We start from the raw sequence: 20288 nt of genomic DNA on the forward strand, positions 1-20288 counted from the left end.
ACAACGACCGGACGCATTTTCGTCCTGTACTAACGTGCGGCGTTAGTATCGGTCGTCACGCATAGGATCACGGGAGCCTGTACTAAATGGCGGCACGCGGACCGCATGACCAACAGCTAAAGTTCTCGGAAAATCATTTAGTACCGGCTAGCCACTAGCCGGTACTAAATGGTGAGAATAACATTTAGTACCGGCTGGTAGCTTAAACTGATACTAAGTGTAACCATTTAGTACCGGCTGAAGATACCAGCCCATCTAATCATTTGCTCTATAAATCAGTTGCTTCCTTCCTCCCCGAGCAAGCTCAAACATTTGCTCGGGCTTTGTTTTTCTTCAATCAATCGGTTAGCAACTTTATTCTCCCTCCTCTGGTCACAATATTCTAGGGTTTTTTTTGAATGAGTTAGTTTTATGTTACAAATGGACTACTTGTTGTTTTATTAGAGTGAGGAGAATGAAAAGTTTTTTAGAATGGATTTTACATTACAAATGAAGTACTTGTTCATCTTTTAGAGTGAGCGGAGTGGAGAGTTTTTTAGAGTGAGGACCAAATATTATAAACATATTTACTTTATCTTTCCCCTATCTAATATTGATCAAGTTCTTTATCTAATACAAAGCTCTATGTCCATTTTTCACGTAATACGATACAGATCGACTGGCAATGGATGTAACACCTCCGCTCCATCAATACTGGAGAACAGAAGAACCTCAAGTCCATAAACTCTGGCTGAACTTCAAAAAAAAATCTTGAAATAGTTTTCCACACACCTTTTGGAGCTAGATTTTCATAATAGAAGTATGGTGGACAATAGCTGGTTCAGGTTGAGATTTGTTCACTGATCTTAACCCATCGGTTTTTGGTAGGTTTTGGATTGCAAAAATGGGCCATGCTGAGTGAATAGGTCATTTTGACTGGACATGCTATTGGGCCATCATACTTCTATTATGAAAATGTGGCACTTGCTCTAAAAGATATTTGGATAATTATTTCAATATTCCTTTATGATATTAATCTAGCTAGAGTAGGTGGACTCGTAGATCTTATGTTGTACCATTTTTTTAGGATTCGTGTATTTTTTTGTCTCCCAAATTAACGGTCATGATGTGGACGATCCTAAGTTCTAAATATCTCATTTATGTAAGACTTAGTATGTATATATAATGAATTTTTATCTTTACTATTTTATATATATAATTTACTCTAGTTAATACTCTACGTATATCATGAGAATTAGAGTGAGGATAATGGAGTCTTTTAGAATGAGTTTTAGAATGAGTGAAAGGAAACTTTGGAAAATAAAAACAGTGCGCGTTGGAAAGGAAGCTTAGGAAAATAAAAGAAAGTGTGCGCCAGTTTACCAATTTTAGTACCGGTTGGTAGCCCTACCGGGTACTTACATGGAGCAATTTTAATACCAGGCAGGTCTTCCAGTCGGTACTAAATTTTCACACCTACATATACTTCATCTTCTCCAAACACTTAGCAGTTCCCGACTCCGTCGCCCACGTCCCCGACCGCCGCCATCGCCCCGTCACCACCCGTGGGCCGGCTCCGTCGCCCCGTCCCTGGTCTGTCGCCTGTTGCCCCCGTCCCCATCGCTGTCGCCCCATCCCAGACCGCCGCCACCCCATCCCAGGCTCCGTTGCCCTATCCCTGACCATCACCATCACCGCTCGCGGGCTGTCACCGTCACCTCCCCCGCGGGCCATCGTCGCGCCTCCCGCTCCTTCGCCTCCCCTGCTCGCCACCATGCCTGCCCCGCGCGCCCTCCTCTGTTAGTCTTTTTTCAATAATTTTTTGATGCATTAAAATAATTTTTCTACATGTATTGGATTAAAATGGCTATGATTTTGCTTGAATTGGATACCAATTTGTATCGGATGCTAAAGTAATTATATTTTGTGGCATAAGGCTATATTTATTTCAATGCATATGATGTGCGTATATGACTGTAACGCCCGCAAAAAAATCACTAACTAAAACCACCCGTTAAAAACCGTCTTTAAAATCTTTTACCGCTGAGCTTCCGGAAATCGGAAACCCCCCCCCCCGGCGATTTCGCCGTCCCGGTACCCATGCCGACCCCCACCTATCTTTTTATCTGTGCCCGCGAATCTCGCCGCGTGCCGGTGTCAGACGCCGTGCGCGTGCTCCGACCGCGTGCCGCGAGTGCCGCCGGTCTCCCCCTTTTTTCTTTCTCTTTTCTTCCCTTCTTTCCTTTTTCTTTTTCCTTCTTCTTTCTTCCTCCTTCTCCTTTCTTCTTCCTCCCTCCTTCTCTCTCCTCCTTCTTCTTCCTGGCACCCGGACCGGCCCCAACTCATTTACTCCGGCGCCCCCCCTTTTCCCTGGCGCCATAACCGGCGGCCGGCCCGGCCCGCCGCTCGCCTGGGCCCCGCCGCCGGCCGGTCCCGCCGGACGTGCCGGCTCTTCCCCTCGGGAGGCGCGCCGCCCGCCGGCCCCTACCCCTCCGCTTCAAACTCCGGGCACGGCACCGGTGCCGTGCCGGCCCTCGCCGTCGCCGGCCCCGTGCGGCACGCAAGCCGCCACTCCCTGCCGGCCCCTACCCCGTGCGCCGGCCCCGCCGGCCACTCCGCCGCACGCCGGCCATCCGGACCCCCACCACCGGAGCCTCCCCGGCCGCCTATAAAAGGGCCGGCCCTCGCCGGTCTCCCTCCCTACTCACCACCACCGCCACCTGCCACGCCCCCGCTCCGGCCACCGACGCCGCCACGAGCCACCGCCGCCACAAAGCCGCCGCCGCCGGTACCTCCACCACCCGAGCCACCTCCACCACCGCCGCCAAAATTCCACCGCCGGCCGCCCCTTCTCCCGCGCCGAAACCCCAAGGTAAGGGGCCAAATGGAGCTCTCTTCCACCGCCGCCCCCGGCCCATGGCTCGCCGCCGGCGGAGCCCCGCCGGCCTGCCGCCGCCGGACCACCCCAACTCCCCACTCTCTCTCTCCCTCTCTCTTCCTCTGTTTCCTGGAAGAAGAAGGAGTCAAAACTCCAAGAATTCCGATCTAACCCCCAAGTTTCCCCAAATTACACATAAGCCCCTCCACTTCCGAAAGAAATTACAAATAGGTCCCTGGTTTATTAAAAATCAGCCCTAAACCTCCGTTTAAGCCCCTAATCCTTGTTTAACCCGTCATTTCATGCGCCAAACTTCCTCCAATTAATCCCAAATTTTACCACGTTATCCTCCAGAATACTTTCGCCGATCCATATCCAAATTTCCCAAAAATAATCCCTCTATCTATTTTCCGTTCGCGTTTCCTGTTCGGAGCTCACGGTTAAAAATCGTTTTCTCTTTTAATTATTCGTGTGTCTGTTGGTGTGTGCCGTAGATCGCGGATTGCCCGAGGAGGAGCCCGAGGAAGAGTTTGATCGCGAGCCCGAGCCCGAGGACCAGTACCGCGAGCCGGAACTCCCGGAAGGCTTTGAAGACGGCAAGTCCAATCTCACCCTTTTGATGCATACTTAATACCTAGTTTTTCAAACACGACCCATTGGCCTGTTTTACAAAATGCATATTGTTTTATCGCAAGACATGGTTGGATAGCCACCCCTTGATTGTTATGAACATTCCTTGTTGTCCTATGCTTATCTCTAAATATGACTCGCTCTGTTTAGTTGGTAACCGCTGCTAGAACGCTTAGGAATTCGTTACTCAAATGCAATCATTATTACAATGGTGTATTCGGAAAATAAATGTGTGTGTGTGTCCAAGTAAGAGGAATGGCTTTTGGGTTCGAGGAAAAGGAGTGTGTAGACGGGATGGATGGGTGTTCCTTGTGTGGGATGCCATGTTGTTGTGCTCGTACCTTGGTGGTTGAGCAATGTCGGGAGATATCCATCCGGTCGTAATTAAGGACCGAGTTGATGTGTCATCTTGCCTAATTCCACTATCGTGCAACCACTCGACCGTTGTATGGGCAACGGCTTAGCATAAATCCCACTAGCTGAACTGTTAGTCCTCAGGGGTGCTGGTGAGCAACGGGAACCCATGGAAAAGGAGTAAGATCTTGGTGACTTAATTCCCGGTTACGGTCTCCTGGACGAGCCGTGAACCCCTTGGGTGTTTCCGCGAGAACTAGCCAGTCTTAGCTAAGGTGGGTAATGGCTTTGTTAGGATCCGTACCGTCACTAAGGTGATGGTGCTACGGTACCCTACTTGTGGGAAAAGTGTACACCCTCTGCAGAGTTAAAACCTATCCGGGTAGCCGTGTCCACGGTAATGGACGAGTTACGGCTTGGTCACATAACTAGTGTTTGGGCAAGGATGTCATGAGTGTGTGCGTGTGTGTGTGTGTGGAATTTCAGAAGAGTCCGGCAGTTGTGCCGTGCGCTATGACGGACGGGGAGTCCGATAGCGATAAAAGCTTGGATCCTTTGTGTAGGATCAACCCCACTCAGTATTTCGGGTATAAAAGGGAACTTTATAAAAACCTTTCCGAAAACGACCCCCCCTGCATGTGTTAAAAATTAGCTTTTCCGCAAAAATAAACTTTAGCCTACCCTTGTTATACTTGTGCATAATCTTGCTTGTATCCCCCTCCGTGGATGGGGTTGGACTTGTTGAGTACGTTAGTACTCACCCTTGCTTCATTGCTACAGAGGAAGACCCTGAGTTCGTCGCAGAAGACCTCGAGTAGAGGTTGTGTCCGCACCCGACGCTGCCTGTGGTGTTGTCCTGCCCAAGATGCTGCTGCTGCCGTGTAGTCCCGAGTGCTGTCTTTTGGCAGTCGCTTGGTTAGCCGCTGTTATTTATTTACTGTTTATCGCTGCGTGGCTTTCACGCCCACTCCCTCGGGAGTTGTACGGTAACTGAATTGTCTGTCGAATAAATGTGTTATCAGCCTCCTGGGACTGATATTTGTATCACATTTAGTCTCTACTTATGTGGGGACGCTTCAGGTGGTATCAGAGCCGTCGTTGGCTGTAGGACGCAACCTTAGGACCGGATTAGCCCTTTTTGACCAAAACAAAAGAATTACAAAATTTCTTCCTACCCTTGCTCTATTGTAAAACTAATTTGTGCCCCGGATCTCTTCCAGATGGCCGAGGAAGGATGGGTCAACAGCCACTGCCTGGAGGAGCCTGGTTTTCCCAGATTGCTGTTCGCCTGCATGGACCGCCTTGGGATTTACGAGCGTCCGGAGTACACCAGCAGGGAGTACGAGGATCGCGGGACCCCTCGGTGTGAGATGATTATCTACATCGGGCGGAGTAGCCGCTACCCGGACATCCAGCCATGGAATGTGACTGCCACTGGCTTCCGGCACAAGGATACTTATCAAGTGGCAGCCCGGAAGGCCCTCCGTTTCCTGTGCCAGATTTATGAGAGGCACATTGGCCGCACTCCGATGAGGTTCTACCCGCCTGTCAAGAAAAACCGCCCGGTTTGGCTGGCCCGGGTACGGACCTTGGAAGGACGTGGACAGTGCGAGGATGACCCCACTGTGCTGCATATGGCTGCCTACCTTCTCACCTTGGATGAGCTCTACGACGAGCAGGCTGCTAAGTTGAAGCAGCAACTCCGTAGGGCCGAGGACGCAGAAATCATGGTGAGGAGGCTTCAGGTGAAGTTAGCCGCTGCCGAAGCTCGAGCCGCGGCCGCTCAAAGCAATGAGGCCATTGCCGTTGAGGCTCTCAAGGAGGCTGAGGATCGGCACTCCAAGGAACTGAAGGATGCCCACCTCACCATTCGTGCCAGAAGGAGGATGGTGGCCATCGAGGACGACGAGGCCCCGATCCTTGAAGGAATTCCCATTGCCCCAGGGCCCAGTAAGCGGAAAAGCTCGGATGCCACCCCGGCACCACCACCTTCAGAAAGGGACTCCGAGGTATCGGATGGAGTTGTTCCCGAGACCCCTCCCACGGGCGGGACTCTGAAGGATGAGGTGCTGGCCCTTCTCCTTCCAATGGAAGATCACTCAGTCCAGGGAGAAGACTCGCCCCGCGAGTAGTGTGACCCAGCCAGTATTGCCCAAGGAATGAAGCCGACATGGTCCGCAGTTTAGAGTTGTACCCTCCAGTTGTGTCGTTGTAACCGGTCGTGTAGTGCGTGTTTTGGCCTTACCCCAGCAGTGTTGTACCCCCCCCCCCCCCGTGGCAAAATAAATAAAATCGTTTGTGTTTGTTGCTTGTTAGTCTGTGTGTTTGTCGACAGGAGGTGGATTCTGTCTCTTCGAAAATACGAAATAATCACTTTAAAGATCACTAAAATCCAAATCATACTCTCATAAAAAGGTCTCACTCAATCTGCAGATGCCGCCCAAGCGTGCCACCAGGACTTCCCCAAGTCAGGCTCATGCCTCCCCCAGTGCAGAGAGGCAGCCTGAAAGGCAGGAGCCGCCCCCGGCGGTACTCCCTGAGGAGCAGGAAGTAAGCCAGCCAGAAGGAAGGGGAGAAAGCCAAGTGGGAACACAGCAGCCACCGCCCCCACCGGTCATTGATCTGGTTCAAGTGATGAACAACCAGACCCTTCTGCTGGAAGCTCTAGCCAACGCCGTTACCCGCCAGAGGCCCCGCGGGCAGAATATGAATGAGAAGTTGACGGACTTTCTCCGGACCAAGCCACCTACTTTTGGCGGGTCTGTCAACCCTCTGGACGCGGATGACTGGCTGCGCGTCATCCAGAGGAAGCTGGAACCCTTTGGGTGTGAGAGTAGGGACAAAGTTCTCTTGGCTGCCCACCAGCTCACTGGGACTGCCCTAGCCTGGTGGGAGAACTACTGCTCGGCTGCCCAGGATGCCTCCACTATCACCTGGGATGAGTTCGTGACGGAATTCCGTCGCTACCACATTCCTGCCGCCACCATGAAGCGCAAGGCGGATGAGTTCCGTGAACTCCGCCAGGGCAACCGATCTGTGGAGGAGTACACTTTCCAGTTCATGGAGCTGGCCCGTTATGCACCAGAGGAGGTGGACAAGGATGAGAAGAAGCAGGACATGTTCAAGAAAGGCTTGAACGCGGAGCTAAGGACCCTGCTCACTCCTCAGATCTACCCCGACTTCAACACCTTGATGAACATGGCCATCTTGACCGAGAGGGCCAAGGCAGAAGAGCGGAGGGATAACAAGCGTCGGTTCCTGGAAAACAAGGCACACCAGCAGGACCGATTCCAGAAGCCAAGGAGCTTCGGTCATCCCTTGCCCAGATCCCAAGCTCCCATGCATTATCGGACCCAGTCCCAAACACCTGGCTCACATCAGACTGCTGCCCCATTTCGGAGCCAGAACTCCATCAGGGCCCCACAGAGCAGCGCCAGCCAGGTCACCAGCAATGGTAGGGCATGTTTCAACTGCAGAGAGCCAGGGCATTTCATCGCCAACTGCCCCTATGCCAACAAGCCAGCAGCATCAGCCTTGTCCAACTCAGTAGCTGGGCCCAGGACCGCATTGTCAGGAGCCAACCGTGTGCCAGTGCGCAGCAGTGGCAACCCCAGCAACAACAACAGCCAGCAGATGAGGCCGCCCCAGCAGTCATTTGGTCGAGCCCGCGTCAACCACATCGGCGCGCAGGAGGCTCGCGACGCTCAGGGCGTGGTACTCGGTGAGTTCCTAGTCAGCTCAGTCTTGGCAACAGTACTTTTTGATTCTGGAGCATCACATTCCTTCATATCCTCAAGTTTTGTGGAGAAACATCATATACCTACAGTACTACTAAAGTTACCCCTATTAACCCGGACTCCTGGGGCCGACATTCAGTGTCGACTAGGCTGTTCTCGGGTAAGGATCAATTTAAGTGGGGTAGAATTTCTAGCAGATCTAGTAGTACTTAAGTCTAAGGGGATAGATGTGATCCTTGGAATGGATTGGTTAAGCCTGCATGACGGTCATATAGGGTGTGCTGATAAGGTAGTGCACCTGACCAATCGAGATGGTGTGCAAGTTACTTGTCACACTAAGGGAAGTGGCCCAGACCCCATGGTGTTCAGTATGGAGACCAAGACCATAGAAGAAGTCCCGGTAGTGAGTGAATACCCGGACGTCTTTCCTGAGGAACTACCTGGGATGCCCCCTGACAGAGACATAGAGTTCGTAATTGACCTTGTCCCCGGGACCTCCCCTATAGCCAAGAGACCCTATAGAATGGCAGCCTCAGAGTTAGCCGAGCTGAAGAAACAGTTGGGAGAGTTGCAACAGAGTGGTTTTATCAGGCCCAGCTCATCCCCGTGGGGAGCCCCCGTGCTTTTTGTCAAGAAGAAAGATGGGAGTATGAGGATGTGCGTGGATTATCGCGCATTAAATGAGGTCACCATTAAGAACAAGTACCCCCTCCCTAGAATAGATGACTTGTTTGACCAACTAAAGGGAGCCAAGTATTTCTCCAAGATAGATCTGAGATCGGGGTATCATCAGCTCAAGATCAAGGAGAGCGACATCCCGAAGACCGCCTTTGTCACCCGCTATGGTCAATTTGAGTTCACAGTGATGTCCTTTGGATTGACCAATGCACCTGCTTACTTCATGAACCTCATGAACAAGGTGTTTATGGACGAATTAGATAAGTTTGTCGTAGTCTTTATCGACGACATACTTATCTATTCCAAGAGTGTTCAAGAACATGAACACCACTTACGGGTGGTCTTGGAAAGATTGAGAGCCCACCGACTCTATGCTAAATTCAGCAAGTGCGAATTTTGGCTTGAGAAAGTGGCATTCCTTGGCCATATCCTGACCGCGGAAGGAGTAGCAGTTGACCCCGAGAAGGTGGAGGCCGTCTCCAACTGGCAGCAGCCCACTAATGTTAGTGAAATCAGGAGTTTCCTGGGTTTAGCTGGATATTATCGGAGGTTTATTGAGGGATTCTCCAAGATAGCCCGGCCCATGACCGAGTTGCTCAGGAAGGACAAGAAGTTCACCTGGACCGAGTCATGTGAGCGGAGTTTCCAGGAGCTGAAGAGAAGGTTGACAACAGCCCCAGTGCTGACCTTGCCAGATATCCAGCGAGACTTCGTCATCTACTGCGATGCATCTCGACAAGGATTAGGCTGTGTCCTCATGCAGGATGGGAAGGTCGTGGCATATGCTTCCCGACAGCTTAAGCCCCATGAGCAGAACTACCCAACCCATGACTTAGAATTTGCAGCCGTAGTGCATGCCCTCAAGATCTGGAGACATTATCTGATTGGGAATAACTGTGAAATCTACACCGACCATAAGAGCCTAAAGTACATCTTTACCCAACCCGATCTAAACTTAAGACGGAGGAGGTGGCTAGAGCTGGTAAAGGACTACAACCTGGAAATCCATTACCACCCCGGCAAAGCTAATGTGGTAGCTGATGCCCTAAGCAGAAAGTCCTACGGACAGCCCGGACCCGAGAATGCCCGACTACGAGAGGAAATGGCCCAGTTGAATGTGCATATCATTCCCCAGAATACTAGCCGTAGGCTAAGTGTCCAGCCCACATTAGAGGATAAAATCCGAGAAGCCCAGAGTTCAGACCAAGATCTAGTAAAAATCCGCAAGCAGACCGGAGAAAATAAAGCCCCGGATTTCAGGGTAGATGACAAGGGAACCTTGTGGTATAAGGACAGAATTTGTGTCCCTAAGGACGGAGAATTCCGGCAGACCATCATGGATGAAGCCCATAACTCAGCATACTCCATTCACCCCGGATCCACTAAGATGTACATGGACCTAAAGCAGAAATACTGGTGGAACGGGATGAAGGCAGACATAGCCCAGTTTGTCGCCCGGTGCGATACCTGCCAAAGAGTCAAGGCCGAGCACCAGAAGCCAGCCGGCTTGCTACAACCCTTGCCTATCCCGGTTTGGAAGTGGGACGAGATTGGCATGGATTTTGTAGTAGGCTTGCCCAGAACCCAGAAAGGAAATGACTCCATATGGGTAATAGTGGACCGACTCACCAAGGTTGCTCACTATCTGCCCGTACGGACCACTTACGGTGGAGAAAGACTGGCTCGACTCTACGTCGACAACATAGTGAAGTTGCATGGTGTGCCCAGCCGGATCGTCTCAGATAGAGGAACTCAGTTCACCTCTAGGTTTTGGAGGAGCCTACACAAAGCCATGGGCACCAAGCTGGATTTTAGTTCAGCTTATCACCCCCAGACCGATGGCCAAACCGAACGGGTAAATCAGATCATGGAAGATATGTTGAGGGCGTGTGTCCTCACCTATGGAAAGGATTGGGAACAAAGTCTACCCTATGCAGAATTCTCATACAACAATAGTTACCAAGCCAGTCTAGGCATGTCACCCTTTGAGGCTCTTTATGGTAGAAAGTGTCGGACCCCTTTGATGTGGTCAGAAGTCAGAGAGCGTTCCCTGGTCGGACCAGCTTTTATCAAGGAAGCAGAAGACCGTGTAGCAGAAATCCGAGAGAAGTTAAAAGCTGCACAGTCCAGACAGAAGAGCTACTCTAACAAAAGAAGACGAGAATTGTGCTTCAATGAGGGAGATTTTGTCTACCTTAAGGTATCCCCGATTCGGGGTACGCGAAGGTTCCAGGTGCAAGGAAAGCTAGCCCCTCGGTATATCGGACCATACCAGGTGTTAAAGAGAGTTGGAGCCGTAGCATACCGTATCCAACTGCCTGAGGAAATGTCGGATATACACCCGGTATTCCATGTCTCCCAGCTAAGAAAATGCTTGAGAGTACCGGAGGAACAAGTACCGGTGGAAACCATAGACCTACAAAAGGACCTTCGGTATCAGGAAGTACCTGTCAAGATTTTAGACACTGTCACCAGAAGGACAAGGAATACAGCAGTCCGGATCTGCAGAGTACAATGGAGCAGGCATGGCGAAGAAGAGGCCACGTGGGAACGCGAGGACGCGTTAAAGAAGGAATTTCCCCATCTCTTCAGGACTCAGTCGAATCTCGAGGATGAGATTCAATTTAAGTGGGGTAGGTTTGTAACGCCCGCAAAAAAATCACTAACTAAAACCACCCGTTAAAAACCGTCTTTAAAATCTTTTACCGCTGAGCTCCCGGAAATCGGAAACCCCCCCCCCCCGGCGATTTCGCCGTCCCGGTACCCATGCCGACCCCCACCTATCTTTTTATCTGTGCCCACGAATCTCGCCGCGTGCCGGTGTCAGACGCCGTGCGCGTGCTCCGACCGCGTGCCGCGAGTGCCGCCGGTCTCCCCCTTTTTTCTTTCTCTTTTCTTCCCTTCTTTCCTTTTTCTTTTTCCTTCTTCTTTCTTCCTCCTTCTCCTTTCTTCTTCCTCCCTCCTTCTCTCTCCTCCTTCTTCTTCCTGGCACCCGGACCGGCCCCAACTCATTTACTCCGGCGCCCCCCCTTTTCCCTGGCGCCATAACCGGCGGCCGGCCCGGCCCGCCGCTCGCCTGGGCCCCGCCGCCGGCCGGTCCCGCCGGACGTGCCGGCTCTTCCCCTCGGGAGGCGCGCCGCCCGCCGGCCCCTACCCCTCCGCTTCAAACTCCGGGCACGGCACCGGTGCCGTGCCGGCCCTCGCCGTCGCCGGCCCCGTGCGGCACGCAAGCCGCCACTCCCTGCCGGCCCCTACCCCGTGCGCCGGCCCCGCCAGCCACTCCGCCGCACGCCGGCCATCCGGACCCCCACCACCGGAGCCTCCCCGGCCGCCTATAAAAGGGCCGGCCCTCGCCGGTATCCCTCCCTACTCACCACCACCGCCACCTGCCACGCCCCCGCTCCGGCCACCGACGCCGCCACGAGCCACCGCCGCCACAAAGCCGCCGCCGCCGGTACCTCCACCACCCGAGCCACCTCCACCACCGCCGCCAAAATTCCACCGCCGGCCGCCCCTTCTCCCGCGCCGAGACCCCAAGGTAAGGGGCCAAATGGAGCTCTCTTCCACCGCCGCCCCCGGCCCATGGCTCGCCGCCGGCGGAGCCCCGCCGGCCTGCCGCCGCCGGACCACCCCAACTCCCCACTCTCTCTCTCCCTCTCTCTTCCTCTGTTTCCTGGAAGAAGAAGGAGTCAAAACTCCAAGAATTCCGATCTAACCCCCAAGTTTCCCCAAATTACACATAAGCCCCTCCACTTCCGAAAGAAATTACAAATAGGTCCCTGGTTTATTAAAAATCAGCCCTAAACCTCCGTTTAAGCCCCTAATCCTTGTTTAACCCGTCATTTCATGCGCCAAACTTCCTCCAATTAATCCCAAATTTTACCACGTTATCCTCCAGAATACTTTCGCCGATCCATATCCAAATTTCCCAAAAATAATCCCTCTATCTATTTTCCGTTCGCGTTTCCTGTTCGGAGCTCACGGTTAAAAATCGTTTTCTCTTTTAATTATTCGTGTGTCTGTTGGTGTGTGCCGTAGATCGCGGATTGCCCGAGGAGGAGCCCGAGGAAGAGTTTGATCGCGAGCCCGAGCCCGAGGACCAGTACCGCGAGCCGGAACTCCCGGAAGGCTTTGAAGACGGCAAGTCCAATCTCACCCTTTTGATGCATACTTAATACCTAGTTTTTCAAACACGACCCATTGGCCTGTTTTACAAAATGCATATTGTTTTATCGCAAGACATGGTTGGATAGCCACCCCTTGATTGTTATGAACATTCCTTGTTGTCCTATGCTTATCTCTAAATATGACTCGCTCTGTTTAGTTGGTAACCGCTGCTAGAACGCTTAGGAATTCGTTACTCAAATGCAATCATTATTACAATGGTGTATTCGGAAAATAAATGTGTGTGTGTGTCCAAGTAAGAGGAATGGCTTTTGGGTTCGAGGAAAAGGAGTGTGTAGACGGGATGGATGGGTGTTCCTTGTGTGGGATGCCATGTTGTTGTGCTCGTACCTTGGTGGTTGAGCAATGTCGGGAGATATCCATCCGGTCGTAATTAAGGACCGAGTTGATGTGTCATCTTGCCTAATTCCACTATCGTGCAACCACTCGACCGTTGTATGGGCAACGGCTTAGCATAAATCCCACTAGCTGAACTGTTAGTCCTCAGGGGTGCTGGTGAGCAACGGGAACCCATGGAAAAGGAGTAAGATCTTGGTGACTTAATTCCCGGTTACGGTCTCCTGGACGAGCCGTGAACCCCTTGGGTGTTTCCGCGAGAACTAGCCAGTCTTAGCTAAGGTGGGTAATGGCTTTGTTAGGATCCGTACCGTCACTAAGGTGATGGTGCTACGGTACCCTACTTGTGGGAAAAGTGTACACCCTCTGCAGAGTTAAAACCTATCCGGGTAGCCGTGTCCACGGTAATGGACGAGTTACGGCTTGGTCACATAACTAGTGTTTGGGCAAGGATGTCATGAGTGTGTGCGTGCGTGTGTGTGTGGAATTTCAGAAGAGTCCGGCAGTTGTGCCGTGCGCTATGACGGACGGGGAGTCCGATAGCGATAAAAGCTTGGATCCTTTGTGTAGGATCAACCCCACTCAGTATTTCGGGTATAAAAGGGAACTTTATAAAAACCTTTCCGAAAACGACCCCCCCTGCATGTGTTAAAAATTAGCTTTTCCGCAAAAATAAACTTTAGCCTACCCTTGTTATACTTGTGCATAATCTTGCTTGTATCCCCCTCCGTGGATGGGGTTGGACTTGTTGAGTACGTTAGTACTCACCCTTGCTTCATTGCTACAGAGGAAGACCCTGAGTTCGTCGCAGAAGACCTCGAGTAGAGGTTGTGTCCGCACCCGACGCTGCCTGTGGTGTTGTCCTGCCCAAGATGCTGCTGCTGCCGTGTAGTCCCGAGTGCTGTCTTTTGGCAGTCGCTTGGTTAGCCGCTGTTATTTATTTACTGTTTATCGCTGCGTGGCTTTCACGCCCACTCCCTCGGGAGTTGTACGGTAACTGAATTGTCTGTCGAATAAATGTGTTATCAGCCTCCTGGGACTGATATTTGTATCACATTTAGTCTCTACTTATGTGGGGACGCTTCAATGACAATGTATTATTGGTGGCAAAGTTAACTAGTTAAGAAAAATGGTGGCAAATTATCTTATCACAATTTTATTTGGACAATTTAGGCTAACTATGGCAAGTGGAAGTTCTTCTCGTCGTGGTGGTGGCGGCCGTGGACACTACATTTCGAGGAGCCAGCGTTGGTTCGTCCTCTAGGAATTTACTTCCCTAATCACGTCATTGACTTGCCAAAAGCCGATCGAAATAAAGGAGCAATTCCCAACATAGTAATATTCTTTCCTTCTTGTAATCTATTTTTTACTACATGTGAATAATTTCTAAATTTACTTACATACAATGTAGCTTATCAATAATATTAGATGGCTGAAAGATGTTGTCAAAGCTCTAGGTGGTACTTCTCCTTTAGTGCAATCCGAGATAGTTGGTTCACGTAATTTTAAAAGAGTAAAAATCTTAACACAGGCCAACTGGATGAGAGTACCAGGATAGCCCATTTCGATAGTTTTAATTGTCGCATGGGGTCAATTAGCATGAGTAAGCTAACTTTTGAAAGGACTATCGTGGAGTCCTGCCTACAACTTATGTATTGAAAGGATGTTTGTACACAACTAATGAACCATCATGCTGACAAAATAAACTGATCCCGATGAAGCCTTACACCAAAATCCTGCATTGTGATGATAGGTAATCAACATGTGTTCTTATGTCAGGCTCAGGAAATACGTTGAGGCCTTGAGGTTAAGGGCGCTGGAATTGACAATGATCGATAAGGGCGCTGGAATTGACAATGATCGTTGTATCGATCGCTTATGCATAGACATGCATCACTACATACCTATCTTGATTTAATTCAGAAACTATGTTCTTCTAATAAATACTTTTAAAATAGTTGTACTCATTCTCACACTATTATTATTTTGTAAGATACATCATTTATTGCAATATAAATAATTTATAGTCTATAGCAACGCACGACCACGAAGATCGTGTAAAAGAAAAGTAGGATCATCCTTGATCCTCATGCTATCCGCCTATCCCCTGCACGCACGCCTCTTCCGCCTCAGCGTTCAGGCCGGACACACTAGTACACTACAGTCCAACACGATGTCCACTGGCAACATTACTGATTGTACCAGCAGGCTCTGAACAGAAACCCTATCCTGATGCGATCGCGCCGGACAAGAGCCGTGACTCATCCCCGCTGCCCCCTCTCCTGCTAGACGCGCTACCGGCCTCGATAAAGGCCACTTCGTCGCATCCCTCGTCTCGTCCCAAAGCTAGCTATGCTGCCTCAGCGCCGACGGTGACACGCCGACGCTGACGGCAAACGATGAGACCGGCGCCGCGGCGTGGTGTGTGGATAGCGACGACAGCGCGACGTGACGGGGACGACCGTCGACGATGACGCGCCCGGCGGAGAATAAACTAATATGCCGATCGATGCCAGCCAGAGAATGGGATAGTTCTAGAACACGCCGGTGAGCTGATCAGAAATGCATTACTGTACACGCCTGTCAGCTAGCTAGGTACATGTATTCACACACGGACACACGCATCAGCAATCAGAATAATTTACACGATGATTGAGTGAGGGTGGGAGAGCTTTATTTAGTGGCATCATCGATCATCAGGGGAACCCGATGGAGTTAGGCCTGGATGGACGTGGGCTGGATGATGGAGTCCAGGTCGGACCTCATGGGCGTCTTGTCGATGCCGTGGTCCGAGCGTTCGGTGATACCCTCGCCGCCGGCGGCGACGCCCCAGATCTCCGGGATGGCACGCCGGAGCGCGCCGATGCTCTCCAGGGCGTAGTCCGCCTCCTTGCTCCGCACCCTCTTGCCAACCTGATGGACAAAATCAAGTAATTGAATGATCAATTAATGCTGGTTTTCAGAGAGGAATTGAGAATTTTGCAACAATATGTTGGCTCTCATATGCAGTTAGCTACAATCTGAAATGCCTAATTGAGAAAAAAAAAATAGGCCCCAGGATCTGTGTGTACTGTATCAGCACACCGACCTGATCACCCAAAAGCCAGACAGTGTTGCGACTGGCGTGACGGGCCAACTGCAATTGACAGGTCACGTACGGCTACAACTGAAAACGCACCATGCCCTTGTTATTTCCTTCCCAAAACGAAGATATTTTTTTCCTTCCTCTGCTCTGCGCGGATTTGTGGCGCAGAGAGAGACCGTTCCATCGGCACGTTGCTAGATGGGACTGCTCAATTCAACTTTTTCGGCTGATAATATTCAGAAATCAGAATATAAAAGAATTTCTTCAAAATGATTCAACATGGACATGGAAAAACGACCTGAGGGAACGAAAGCAAATTTGCCTTTGCATTTTTCTACCGCTACAAATCGAAGAAAAAAGATCTGGTCTATGCTGATCGTGTAAGGACGCATGGGCATGATCCTATCACAGACACATCACCTTCCACCTACCCGTTGCCAGCCACAGACACTAACCAGAGCACTTAATCAGCTGGCTGGCTAGCAAGCGCGCATGATGGCATGAGCAAAAGCAATCAAGATTATCATGCATGTTATGCAATAATAATGCAAGGCCACTGATCACAGGACAACCCAATAGCGCTAGCCCGATCACAAGACAGCGGGCACCGGCGCCATCACCGTCGCCATCGGGTGGTGGTGGGTAGCAAGCCGCATACCGGCCACCTGATCCTGATCGATCGGCCAACTACCCACGTACTCATCCGACCTGGCGACGCCGGGCGACCCGCGTCGTTTAGCCGGGCGGGTGCGTCACGGATCGTGCTTGGACCGAGGTGGAAGAAGAAGAGGTGTGTTGGAGAGTGAGGTTGGTTGGTTACGGTTACGTACCAGGGCGGTGCGGAGGCCGAGCGCTTTCCCCGCGGCGATGTTCCTCTCGCTGTCGTCGAGGAAGAGCTGACAGAGCAACAAGGGTAGTTTTAGTGATCGCTGATAATGCAAAGCTAGTGCTGATAAGGGCCGGATTATTGGTTCTACTGATAATAACTTTTTAAGTAGTAGTACTATACAACCTATTAGGTCACTTTCCAGCAAGCATATGTGCTCTGTTTAATCGTATCCTCGTGTAGTGTCACTAAAGTAGAGGGTTCACAATAGACGACGGTGCCATCCAAGAGTGACCACTAGTTAACTACGATGGTTATGAAACGCATGTGGTTTAGAATATCTTAGCGTACATGAGTCCCTTGTCTTTGTTTAACCCTGAAGAACCTTGCAAAGTTTGTCTCGAACATAGCATACTATACGAGAACGACAGAAACTCTAATGTCGATTTCAACCAGCTGGTCCACTACAGAACTCAAAAAAAACTTGCGACAGGATTAGGATGTTGAAACGCGGAAGTGTTGAGCAACGGGCAGTTAGGAGTAGTTACCGTCCGGCGTGGGTTCGTGCCGGCGACGCGCAGGCCCGCCACGATGGCGTCCACCGACGGTTTGAGGACCACGACCGGGGGGTCGCCGCCGGCGGCGCGCTCCTCCTCCCTCGCCTCGCCGAAGAGGTGCGGGTTCATGGTCTCGAAGCACACCACGTCGTCGAAGACGGCCTCGTCGACGCCCAGCCGCTCCAGCGCCCGCTTCATGTGCGCGCGGTCCGAGTTCGTGAACAGCTGCGCCAAAAAAGCTCCAGCCGATCAGTTGCAATGAACGCACATGAATTTCACCTGAAAAGATGAGAAGAATCCGGGCGACCGATGGATCGACGCGCTCACCACTTTGCGCTGCGGGATGCTCTGCAGCGTCCGCGCCAGCTGCGGGTCGGCGGCGATCATGTCGTACGGCAGCATGCCGTGCACGTAGCTGCAACGCCAAGCAGGATTCAATCAGTTGGTTACTTGGTTTGGACGAAATGCAGTCAGCTAATGCGTGCTGATCGGCGGCAGGAATTATAAAATAAAGTTGTGGTGTGCGTGTTGCTTGCGTGCTCTCTGCTGACCTGTGGTACTCATCCGGGTGCACGTCGTAGCCGAGCGCCTGCCGAAATCGATGACGAAATCCAAAGACCAATCAGAAATTCAGAAAATACTACGAGAAGAAAAGGATGCTTTCTGCCACGACCACACGATCCAGGAAGGGGAATAATAATTCAGGTCTCTGGCGCGGTGTGCAAGGAAGGGAGAACGTACGATGAGCCCGGCGAGGGAGCTGCCGTGGGTGCGGAAGAGCTCGACGCGCATGGCGGCGGCGCGCTCGGCCGAGACGCCGAGCTTGGCCTGGAGGAACTCGTCGATGTTGCGCCTCAGGGCCGGGCCGAGGCCGGTGTCGCCCGGGTACAGCGTGTCGTCGAGGTCTGCAGCGGAGACCAACCAATCGGAGTAAGTATTAATCGGATGCCTACGCCTCGTCAAATGGTAGAGGCGTGTGATCGGAATCGGCGGCGGAGGCAGCAGCGTCTCGTCGCTCCTGAATTCGACACTACTATACTTACCTAGGAGGACGCAGTCGAAGGGGGAGTTCGCGGCCATGGCTGGAAAGCGAAGAGCTTTAGCAACAGGAGATGCCGAGACGGCGATGGAGCAGAACGGGAGCGAGCTGCGCGGTTGTTATCTCTGGAGCTCGAGGAGATCAGTCGGGGAGCAGAGCAGAGCGGGAGAGAAGGGGGCGAGAGGCGGGTCGTTTAAATAGAGCTCCGGGCGTGGCAGGGGTGGGGCCGTGGGTGTGGATCACGAGGAAGTGGTGCGGTAATCGACATCGAAACGACCAACGTGCCTTCTTTTCTTTTGGGAACTCGGTTTGGTTGGGTTGGGTTGGGTTCTTCCCTCGCTTTTCGCGGCTCGTGTTCCTTGCGGCGGTTTGCGCGTTCGCGGCGACACGGCACGCGGCGAAGCCAGGGCGGGGCTCCACGGGCTGCATCTTCCCTGTTCCCTTAACGTGTTCCCATCCGTGTCTTCGAACACGTGGAGGTCATCAAATCTCTCCTCTCCAGGGGCCGGGCCCTCTTTTTTTTTTTCCGTGCAGCTCCACGTGGACATGCCACGAGAAAACAGCGCCGTGCGTCAGCCCCGTTCCTCCCATTCTTTCTCATCCTCTGCTGGAAGCTGCTCGCTGGCATATGCTGTGAGGAGATCGATTTAGATGCAGGAAGCAACGGCACAAAACTCGATTTGGGTTGCGGCAAACTTCCATTCAGCTACGAAGTCCATTAACTTTTGTCCAAATCGACCTCAATACTGGCTGCTTGGATTTTGATTTGCATGACCGGGATCTCGATTCCTGCTTCGGGATTTCGAATTGGGTGGTTGGGATCTCGATTCATGATGCAGGATCTCGATTTGGGTGGTGAGGAATTTTTTTTGGGTGTTTTCTCGTTGGCTGCGTCGTCAAGGTTGTCGTGGTGGGATATTGACCTGGTAGGCATCAATTCCTTCAAGGATCTCTTCTTTACAATGCAGTGCAGCTGCAAGTCATTTTAGTCCGATCAGTAACTAGTCTTATGTTTGTGTGCTTTTTTTCTCCAGGCACATGTACTTTTCTACTTCAGTCCGATCAGTAACTAGTCTTATGTTTGTGCGCTTTTTTTCTCCAGGCACATGTACTTTTCTACTTCAGGTTGACAAACCTCCAATAAGTTGGATTAGTTCATCGAAAAACTAAATTGGATTAATCATTTCTATACAATTTGCACCCCAAAAGAAACCCAACTTGCTGTGAGACATTCAGTCGAAGATCCAGCTCCATTACTATTTTGTGGGCGAAGGGGAGATACTAATCTGATAATTATTATAGAGCTTGGTTACAATACTTTTAAAGTACCAATGGTAGGTACTTTCCTTTCTTATCCTTCTTAAAAAAACATTAAATAGATTTACACATAATTAAAAGGGTATTATAGTAATTTCTCACTATTTTTTACTTGGTCTCACTAAATTGGTACTTTCTCTTTAGTTACTTCATGGTACTTCCTTTGCTTTCATTATTCGATTTCGTCGGATGAGCGGCTCTTTTTTTTTCCAAGCATTCTAAAATTTCTCATTATTATTTTGATTCTAAATGTTCCTTGGAAGCAATATGTTGTAATTGGCATCATTTTTTCGGAACCGACTTCCTGACAGCTGCTAATGTTAGCGTGGGGATGGAACTGATGAGATGTCTTCGTTTTCTCGATGCCGGCTTGTTGACGCCTTAACGGAAAAAAAAAAATAGGGCCCAGCCCCTAGAGGGGAGCCAATAGATGGCTTCCACGTGTTGGGGGACACGGCTGGGACCATGGAAAGGGGACAAGCAAGCTGCGGCCGGGCTCCACGTACGCGGCTGTCTCCGTGATGGGCCGGTCTGGCTCTGCGCTCGGTTTCGCTGTGCCTGTCGGACACACCGCCGGTCGGATCGGTGGCTAGGTTAGATATTCTTCCTGCTTGTTCCCATCAGCCACTCCCACTAGCTGTCTAGCTTACGCTTTAAGGCAGGCGAGCTGTTGGGTCGTGTGAGTCA

General features: G+C 51.3%; 1 protein-coding gene across 2 annotated transcripts; it reads right to left on the reverse strand.

The window, feature by feature from the left end:
• Positions 1-15306: 15306 nt before the first annotated feature.
• LOC101752970 (suppressor of disruption of TFIIS) lies at positions 15307-18462 on the reverse strand. Of its 2 annotated transcripts, XM_004982017.3 has the most exons (7): positions 18289-18461; positions 17987-18150; positions 17797-17834; positions 17573-17660; positions 17237-17470; positions 16693-16758; positions 15307-15690 (listed from the first exon to the last, which is right to left on the reverse strand). In XM_004982017.3, the coding sequence occupies exons 1-7, from the start codon at positions 18323-18325 to the stop codon at positions 15493-15495; spliced, it is 825 nt and encodes a 274-aa protein (XP_004982074.1). In that variant the 5' UTR covers positions 18326-18461; the 3' UTR covers positions 15307-15492. The 2 variants fall into 2 exon arrangements, with proteins under 2 accessions (XP_004982074.1, XP_004982072.1); XM_004982015.3 differs by having other exon boundaries at positions 17573-17834; positions 18289-18462.
• Positions 18463-20288: the final 1826 nt, after the last annotated feature.

This window comes from Setaria italica, chromosome IX (assembly GCF_000263155.2).
Source record: "Setaria italica strain Yugu1 chromosome IX, Setaria_italica_v2.0, whole genome shotgun sequence".
Lineage (NCBI taxonomy): Eukaryota > Viridiplantae > Streptophyta > Magnoliopsida > Poales > Poaceae > Setaria > Setaria italica.

Coding starts and splice junctions, on each gene's coding strand:
- LOC101752970 (XM_004982015.3), bottom strand. CDS start 18,325: ATGGCCGCGAACTCCCCCTTCGACTGCGTCCTCCTAG. Junction 16,759..17,236: donor GCACGAACCCACGCCGGACG/GTAACTACTCCT, acceptor TTGCTCTGTCAG/CTCTTCCTCGACGACAGCGA. Junction 15,691..16,692: donor TCGGCCTCCGCACCGCCCTG/GTACGTAACCGT, acceptor TTTGTCCATCAG/GTTGGCAAGAGGGTGCGGAG.